General features: G+C 41.6%; 1 protein-coding gene across 1 annotated transcript; it reads left to right on the top strand.

Annotated features, from left to right (window-relative positions):
- The first annotated feature begins 2,895 nt into the window (after positions 1 to 2,895).
- On the top strand, positions 2,896 to 3,545 carry LOC131994634 (aminopeptidase N-like). The gene is made up of 2 exons (XM_059361388.1): positions 2,896 to 3,424; positions 3,515 to 3,545. The coding sequence occupies exons 1-2, from the start codon at positions 2,919 to 2,921 to the stop codon at positions 3,543 to 3,545; spliced, it is 537 nt and encodes a 178-aa protein (XP_059217371.1). The 5' UTR covers positions 2,896 to 2,918.
- Positions 3,546 to 9,764: the final 6,219 nt, after the last annotated feature.

Genomic DNA, 9,764 nt, shown 5'->3' with positions numbered 1-9,764 from the left:
AGTACGGTTCAAATCGATCTATAACCTAATATAGCTCCCATGTAAACCGGTCTCTTGATCATCATTGTTTGGTTCGTAGAAGCTTAAATTTTTTGCTGGCTTGACAGAAGTTTGGTATGTAGAAAAAAAATATGCTCTTCAATTAAATTTATTTTGTATACATTTTTAGCAGAATCCTTGGTGGTGGGTTCCCAAGATTCGACCCGGCCGAACTTAGCACGCTTCTACTTGTTTAAATGTGTTTTTGAGTAGTGTATGTAAACTTTTCTTTGCCACTGTAAATGTATTTCTCGTTTTTCACACTACGGGCTTTTACAAACGCATTTATCATACAATCTTCTTAAAATTGGGCACAGCGACTTCCTCTGTGAGTCCTACAATACATGGGGGTTTTTATCAAAATTCTACTTTTCCAATTTAACCAAGTTTTAATTTCGACGAGTTAGCCCTCATACCCAACGTGATGTAGGGTAGCAAAAGTTGAGCTTTACCTGATTTTAGCCCATCTTCATTTGTCTCATTTGCAACTGGTTATCATGGGTCGCATTGCTTACTGTAATAAATAATCTTCAAGAGCAACAGTTATGGTAGACAAATATCGTTTGTAGATCCAACAACTATGAGAAATGCTTATCAATATCATTTATGTTTTACACATGACAACATTAACGACTCTAATGGTTTGATTAAAAGTGTTAATCAAAATTTATTATACCATAAACTAAATTTAAGCTAATTACTGGTTGAAATAAAAACAAACAGCTAAGAGTGTGCTAAGTTTGGCCGGGCCGAATCTTATATACCCTCCACCATGGATCGCATTTGTCGAGTTCTTTGCGCGGTATCTATTTTCAGGCAAACAAGGAATAATGGATAAGAATTGTTATGCTATTGGAGTTATATCATCAAGTTATAGTCCGATTTGGAGCATAAGTGAATTGAATGTTGAAGACCATAGTATTGGGTTGCCCAAAAAGTAATTGCGGATTTTTCATATAATCGGCGTTGACAAATTTTTTCACAGCTTGTGACTCTGTAATTGCATTCTTTCTTCTGTCTTGCTTTAGAAAAAAAGTGTAAAAAAATATATTTGATTAAAGTTCATTCTAAGTTTTATTAAAAATGCAATTACTTTCTTTTAAAAAATCCGCAATTACTTTTTGGACAACTATAGTAGTCATTGGGTAATATTTCAGACCATGCGCCTTGTAAGGGCTCAAGAGCATAGATCGGTTTATGTGGGAGCTGTATCAGGCTATAGATTGTTTAAGGCCATATTAAACATGCATGTTGAAGGTCATGGGAGAAGCCGTTGCACAAAATTTCAGTAAAATCTGATAAGAATTGCGGCCTCTAGAAGCTTAGAAAGTCAAGATCCCAGACCGATTTATATGGCGGGTATATTAGGTTATAGACCGATTTTAAATCAATTTGGCATAGTTGTTGGAAGTAATAACAAACAACTTTGGGTAAAATTTCAGCCAAATCGGATGCGGATGCGCCCTCTAGTGGCTAGTCGGATGAGAAGGGCGCCCTCTATTAGTTCAAGAAGTCAAGATCCAAAATCGGTTTATATGGGAGCTATATCAGGTTATGGACCGATTTGAACTCTACTTGGCGCAGTTATTGGAAGTAATAACAATTAACTTCATGCACAATTTCAGCGAAATCGGATAAGAAGGGCGCCCTCTATTGGTTCAAGAAGTCTATATTCAAGATCGGTTTATATGGTAGCTATATCAGGTTATAGACCGATTTTAACTGTACTTGGAAAAGTTGTTGGAAGTGATAACAAACAAATTCATGCACAATTTCAGCCAAATCGGGTGAGAACTGCGCCCTCTAGTGGCTCAAGAAATCAAGAGCCCAGGTCGGTTTATATGACAGCTCTATCAGGTTATAGACCGAATTAGACCATACTTAACACAGTTGTTGGAAGTGATAACAAACAACTTCATGCACAATTTCAGCCAAATCGGATAAGAATTGCGCCCTCTAGTGGCTAAAGAAGTCAAGATCCAAAATCGGTTTTTATGGCAGCTATATCAGGTCGTAGACCGATTTAAACCATACTAGGCACAGTTGTTGGAAGTCATAACAAAACATTTCGTGCTAAATTTCAGCTTAATCGGATGAGAATTGCGCCCTCTAGTGGCTGAAGAAGTCAAGATCCAAAATCGGTTTATATGGCAACGATATCAGGTTATGGACCGATTTGAACTCTACTTGGCGCAGTTGTTGGAAGTCATAAAAAAACATTTCGTGCTAAATTTCAGCTTAATCGGATGAGAATTGCGCCCTCTAGTGGCTGAAGAAGTCAAGATCCAAAATCGGTTTATATGGCAGCTATATCAGGTTATAGACCGATTTAAACCATACTTGGCACTGTTTTTGGAAGTCATAACAAAAAACTTCATGCACAATTTCAGCCAAATCGGATAAGAATGGCGCCCTCTAGTGGCTGAAGAAGTCAACATCCAAAATCGGTTTATATGGGAACTATATCAGGTTATGAAACGATTTTAATCATACAAAGAACACTTGTTGGATGTCATTACAAATCACTTCATCCAAAATTTCAATCAAATCGAATAAGAATTGCGCCCTCTAGTGACTCAAGAAGTATATGGCAGCTATATCAGGTAATGAACCGATTTAGACCATACTTAGTACAGTTGTTGGAAGTGATATCATATTTCGAGTTGTTACAAACAGAATGACAAAATTAGTATACCCCCCACCCTATGGTGAAGGGTATAAAAACAACTAACCACAATTAACTCAAGAACTATGCAATCTATGGACGGTAATAATAATGGCATTATCGCTGATTGTTATCGATTTACTCGATAAGGTCTTAAATGGCCAATTAGTAAGTTTGAAACATTTAATAGCATGTTAAAATTCGGCGTTGCAACATGCTTAGTTCTCACGGTTTTGCTATAGTGGCCATTGTTGCCCTTGTCCTGGCCACAGGATATGTGGAATCGTACACTCGTGTTATGCCTCCTAATTTTCGAGAAATTGAGGAAACTCTACCGCGAGCTGATATCAACTATCGTTTACCCAATGACACGGTGCCTCAACATTATGACATTGTCCTGAACACCAGAGTGGATGAGGGCGTACGTGATTTTTCGGGCACTGTTACCATTGATTTGACAGTTTTAGTGGAAACAAACTCCATCGTTTTGCATGCTCGCCAATTGACTTTTGAATCGGCTACGATCCAAAGTTCCACTGGGCAATCGGAGGCATTAACCTTCAACTACGAACCGCAACGCGAATTTCTAACTTTGAGTCGAACAGTGCCATTTGCCAAGGATACAAAATGGAAGTTAACGGTGGTCTATTCTGGATTGCTGCGCAGTGATAATGGTGGCTTTTATTTGACCACATATCTCGATGCTCAGGGTAGACAAAGGTATGAATGTTTTTTTTTATTAAAAATATGAAAATTATCGAAGTGGATAAATTTTTTATTTGAATTCTTTGTTTGTATTTAATTTTGAAGTTGTGTAGTTCTTCGTGTAGTCTCGTGTTAAATATTGGGGTACTCGGGCTATTTTACGCAATGTTTTTGATTGGAGCTTTTTTAGAACTTTTAAGGTCGTATTACTATAAATCTGCCATCCTTTATGCAGAAGACTCTTGAGAGGTTGATAGAAACATATCTTAGGGCAAAGATCCCTGGTTCCCAAATCCACTGAAACAGCCCTTCACGACCTAGTCGGCTACATAGAGGGTTCTTTCGCTGTCGGTTGCCCAAAAAGTAATTGCTGACAAATTTTTTCACAGTTTGTGACTCTGTAATTTCATTCTTTCTTCTGTCAGTTATCAGCTGTTACTTTTAGCTTGCTTTAGAAAAAAAGTGTAAAAAAAGTATATTTGATTAAAGTTCATTCTAAGTCTTATTAAAAATGCATTTACTTTCTTTTAAAAAATCCGCAATTACTTTTTGGGCAACCCAATACAATGGTAGCATTTCTTGACATTGAAGATGCTTTCAATTATGTAAAACCGACCGCAATCATGAAGGAGTTGGAGTTTCTAGGCATCACCTAGGCATCTACACCGTGTTTGCCTTCAAAAGACTTCTTTGCTGGAGCTTCTTCATCCATTCTGACAACATGACCTAGCCAACGCAGCCATTGTATTTTGATGCGTGTAACTATGCTATCGTCGTCATGCAGCTCATACAGCTCGGGGTTCATACGTCGCCTATATTCTCCACTAACGCAAACTGGTCCATATATTTTACGAAGAATCTTTCTCTCAAACACTCCAAGTACTGCCTCATCTGCTTTCACAAGCACCCATACTTCAGAACCATATAACAGCACGGGTAGTATCAGTGTCTTGTATAGTGTAAGCTTCGTCTGTCGAGAGGTGGCCTTGTTTCTAAAACCCTTACTTAGTCCAAAGTAGCATCTGTTTGTTAGTATTTTTCTTCGCTTAATCTCAAAACTGGTGTCATTCGTTTCGGTTATGGCGGTGCCGAGGTAGATAAAGTTTGGTATTAAATGGTTCGGAGAGATTCTTTCCAATTCTTACTGAGGAACGAGTATCAGCAAGTGTCATCCTGCAGAGTCCTATCAATTTTGCAGGGATACCAAACTCAGATATGGCTTGAAATACCTTTGAACGTATCGAAGTCGGTATCTGTGTTACTTTCCGTTGTGGTGCCTTTCTTTGGGAGTGGTGGTGCCTTCCTTTGGGAGTTCTTTGAGTATTTTCGGTGTAATAAGATCGTAGCCTGGGACTTTTCCTAATTTCAGAGCTCTTATCGCCATAGCGACTTCGGATTAAGTAAACTTCTTGATTGGCCAGTCCAGCTGGTGAGTTTGATTTAAAAAAGTGTATATTTGGTCTCATCAGTTTATTTGGAGATACTGGTTTCATCAGTATTAATATTTGGAGAGAAAACATCGAATAGGTGGCTTGCAAATGTAGCTGCTTTTTCATAGTTGGATTTCGTCCGGGAATTGTCTATCTTCCGAATAGACAGCAACCGAATATTTGGTGGCTGTTTTACTTTTCTTGGTGATTTTCCACAGCAAATAAGCTGCAGATGTGGTTGGGCCTAGATTTTGAAACTCTCTTTCAAGTTGGCTTTCCTTTAAGTTTTTTATACCCTCCACCATAGGATGGGGGGTATACTAATTTCGTCATTCTATTTGTAACTACTCGAAATATTCGTCTGAGACCCCATAAAGTATATATATTCTTGATCGTCGCGACATTTTATGTCGATCTAGCCATGTCCGTTCGTCTATCCGTCCGTCCGTCCGTCTGTCCGTCCGTCCGTCCGTCCGTCCGTCTGTCTGTCCGTCCGTCCGTCCGTCCGTCTGTCCGTCTGTCCGTCCGTCCGTCTGTCCGTCCGTCCGTCTGTCTGTTGAAAGCACACTAACTTCCGAAGGAGTAAAGCTAGCCACTTGAAATTTTGCACAAATACTTCTTATTTGTGTAGGTCGGTTGGTATTGTAAATGGGCCATATCGGTCCATGTTTTGATATAGCTGCCATATAAACCGATCTTGGGTCTTGACTTCTTGAGCCTCTAGAGGGCGCAATTCTCATCCGATTGGAATGAAATTTTGCACGACGTGTTTTGTTATGATATCCAACAATTGTGCCAAGTATGGATTAAATCGGTTCATAACCTGATATAGCTGCCATATAAACCGATCTTGGGTCTTGATTTCTTGAGCCTCTAGAGTGCGCAATTCTTATCCGATTGGAACGAAATTTTGCACGACGTGTTTTGTTATGATATCCAACAACTGTGCCAAGTATGGTTTATATCGGTCCATAACCTGATATAGCTGTCATATAAACCGATCTTGGGTCTTGACTTCTTGAGCCTCTAGAGGGCGCAATTCTCATCCGATTTGAATGAATTTTGGCACGTAGTATTTTGTTATGATATCCAAAAACTGTGCCAAATATCGTTCAAATCGGTTCATAACCTGATATAGCTGCCATATAAACCGATCTGGGATCTTGACTTCTTGAGCCTCTATATGTCGCAATTATTATCCGATTTGCCTGAAATTTTGTACGACGGATTCTTTCATGACCATCAACATACATGTTTATTATTGTCTGAATCGGTCCATAGCCCATATGGGGCTATGGATTTTTTTTTTTGCCTAAGAAGAGATGCCGAGAAAAGATTCGGCCCGGCCGAACTTAGCACGCTTTTACTTGATTTTTTTAAGTTATTGGAGTCCGGATGTCGCCTTATTTAGTTGTCGTTTATCTTCAGGTGATTCACTTATCTGCCACTGGTTTTTATACCCTCCACCATAGGATGGCGGAATACTAATCTAGTCATTCCGTTTGTAAGGCCTCGAAATTTTGATCTAGGACCCAACAAATCTTGATCGTTTCGACGTTCTGAGTCGAACTTGACATGTCCGTCCGTCCGTCTGTCGAAATCACGATAGCGGTCGAACGCGTTAAGGTAGCCGCTTGAATTTTTGCACAGATACTTCACGTAGGTCGTTGGGTATTACAAATGGGCCATATCGCTTCAGATTTGGATATAGCATATAAACCTATCTCCCGATATGATTTCTTGAGCCCCTGGAAACCTAAAGTCTCATCCGATTTGGCTGAAATTTAGCAAATAGTGTTCTGTTATGACTTTCAACAACTGTGCCGAGAACGGTCCAAATCGGTCAAGAACATGATATAGCTCTCATATAAACCGATCTCTCGATTTGACTTCTTGAGCCCCGGGAAGCTTAAATTTTCATCCGATTTGGCTGAAATTTTGCAGATAATATTCTGTGATGACTTCAAACAACTGTACCGAGTACGGTCTTAATCTGTGTATAACCTGATATAGCTCCCATATAAACCGATCTCCCTGTTTGAATTCTTCAGCCCCTTAATTATCATCCGATTTGGCTGCAATTTTGCACATAGTGTAATGTTGTGACTCCTAAAAACTCTGCTACGTACGGTCCAAATCGGTCTATAACCAGATATAGCTCCCATATTTTAGCAGAATCCATGATGGTGGGTGCCCAAGATTCGTCCCGAGGGTAGCATGCTTTTACTTTTTTGCCTCAATGGGTATGTAAATAAACAGAATTTTTGATTTTTGATTGAAGATTAGCTCAAAACATTGCAAGAGTTGCCAACGCATCTAGGAAAAGTCACAGTTTGGAGCGGTTTATAGGCTGGTGGCATCATTGGACTGTACTTCTTTGAAAATGATGCGAATCGTAACGTAACTGAGAATGGTTAACGCAATCGTGAGTTGAAATCCAATTTTTTTTTTTTCCAAAATGCAAGAGCTTAACTTTTATGACATGTGGGTTCAATAGGATGGTGCCTCGTGCCATACAGCACGCGTAACAATAGACTTATTGAGATGTTAGTTTCAAGTTCGAGACCGGTCAATTGGCCACTTAAACCGTCTGATTTAACGCCTTTAGACCATTTTTTTGTGCAGCTTAACTTGTATGAAATGTGGTTTCAACAGGATGGTGCCACATGCCACACAGCACGCGTACCAATAGACTTATTGAGATGCGAGTTTCACGCTCGAGACCGGTCAATTGGCCACTTAGACCGTTCGATTTAACGCCTTTAGACAATTTTTTAATGGGCCTATATTAAAGCTCATGTCTATATAGACAAGCCTGCAGCATTTAATGCTCTGGAAGACAACATTGAAGCTTTTATTCGTGAGATACGTACCGAAATGTCGGAAAGAGTATGCCAAAATTGGACTAAGCAGATGAACCATTGGAGGCGCCGTCAATAATCTTTAAACATTAAATTATATGGGCCGTACTATCGATTAAATTAAAAATTTCATGCAGTTTTCAGAATTTTAATATTTTTTTTTGAAAATCTTTCCTATATCTCTTAAAAAATCACCCTTAATGTCTTATGCCCTTCCCCATGCAAGCATGGATGTACCTACGCCGGAGCTTATGGCACCCCCGGTGGAACCATCCTGTTCCTTCAACAAACCTCAGGAGACATACAAGAGGTACATTCGCAACTTCACCCAGATCACAGAAGAAACGGCTCCCCAGAAAGCAGTGCTTACGTCTCTGCTGACCCGGACAAGAAGACAGTAATTGATCCATAGTCTCCTCCTCATCCTCATCGAGGCAACTTCTATAGAAGTCTTTGTGCGGTATCCCCATGTACTCCGCCATGCGGCCTATGGCACAGTGTCCGTTTATGACCCCTGTCAAGGTACTCATCGACCTCTTATCGAAAGCCAGCAATTCCCTCGTCCTCCTCTGGTCGATGATTGGCCATAGCGCCTTTGCAGTCCGGCAACCAACTACCGAGATGCACCTCGCCACCGACGCCGTCCTGGCCTTCCTCTCTATTGTGTTCAGTAGCTCGACAAATTGCATGTAGGCAAGATCGATGACTGGTCCCTCCTGGTGCACTCGTCCGCCATCTCATTTCCTGAAATCCCCTCATGCCCAGGAACCCATGTCAGCGTTATATGGTGGGCCCTGAGCCAATCCAGGGACTCCAAACAAACCGCCACGCATCTCGGCCTCACCATCCTAGACCCTAAGGCTTTGAGCGCCGCATAAATTCTGAATTTCGAGGGGCGGAAAGTCCCTTACCAGAATTTTTCTTGCGGCCACTGCAATGGCACAGACCGCTGCCTGAAAGACCGCACACTCGTCCAGCAGTCTCAGAGACATACTGATATTAAGTGCATCAGAGTAGACTCCCAATCCAGTCCCTGAATCCATATTGGAGCCATCTGGGTAGATCGAGGACTCATTCTCCTCAAGTACACCTTTCGCCCTCCATTCGTCCCTCTCAGGAAATCAAATCGCGAATACCCTCACTCCAGTCGGCACTGGTGCCCGGTAGTCGTAAATCCGCCTCTGTCTATCCTCCGCATCAATAACACTCAGAGTCGAACTGTGGCCGCAACCATCTTCCTTCAGCATGCCAAGCTCCCTCAGCCTAAGTGCGACCCTGGCGGGGCAGTTCCAAATATAGGCTAGCCAATGGCCTGCATATCCATCATCGCCTCCAGGCCTGCCTGCGGTTCGGATCTTAGTGCCCCTGTGATCCCGACGCAGGCCTGTCTCTGGACCTTCTCGAACTCCTTAGCACGCGTCCTCTTCCCTACGGCTCTCCACCATACCATTGCGCCATAGGTCAGTACTGGTCTCACGATGGCCGTATGCAAATGCAAATTTGCCCATGAACTGGGGCTAACTTCTCACATATCAGTGAGTGCTGTCCGATTCAAATTTAAGCTCACTGATACGGGACCTTGTTTATAGAGCGACACCTCTTTGGGGAGAAGTTTTTACATGGCAAAGTACCTCACAAATGTGGTCAGCATTAGGAGGGGATAACCACCGCTGAAAATTTTTTCTGATGTACCCGCCAGGATAACATCAAACTTCTCACATATCAGCGAGTGCTGTCCGATTCAATTGTAAGCTCAATGATAAGGGACCTTCTTTATATAGCCGAGCTCGAAATTGCGTGCCACAGAGCGACACCTCTTAGGGGAGAAGTCTTTACATGGCAAAGTACCCCACAAATGTGGCCAGCATTAGGAGATGATAACCACCGCAGAAAAATGTTCTGATATACCCTCCAGGATTCGAACCCAGGTGTTCAGCTACATAGGCGGACATGCTAACCTCTGCGCCACGACGGCCGTATACATCCAATAAACCGTCTTGGGAGTTACCCCCACTTCCTACCGAACATCTTCCTGCAGGAGTAGAAAGCGCACAGTGCCTTACG

The sequence above is a fragment of the Stomoxys calcitrans genome, chromosome 2 (genome assembly GCF_963082655.1).
Source record: "Stomoxys calcitrans chromosome 2, idStoCalc2.1, whole genome shotgun sequence".
Classification (NCBI taxonomy): domain Eukaryota; kingdom Metazoa; phylum Arthropoda; class Insecta; order Diptera; family Muscidae; genus Stomoxys; species Stomoxys calcitrans.
Note: the sequence above shows the minus strand (reverse complement) of the source record. Positions and strands in the feature narration are given on the sequence as shown.

Excerpts from the sequence above, each read along its gene's own strand:
- LOC131994634 (XM_059361388.1), top strand. The coding sequence starts at position 2,919 with ATGCTTAGTTCTCACGGTTTTGCTATAGTGGCCATTGTTGCCCTTGTC. Across the intron at positions 3,425-3,514 it reads GATGCTCAGGGTAGACAAAG|TTGTGTAGTTCTTCGTGTAG; the intron begins GTATGAATGTTT and ends TTAATTTTGAAG.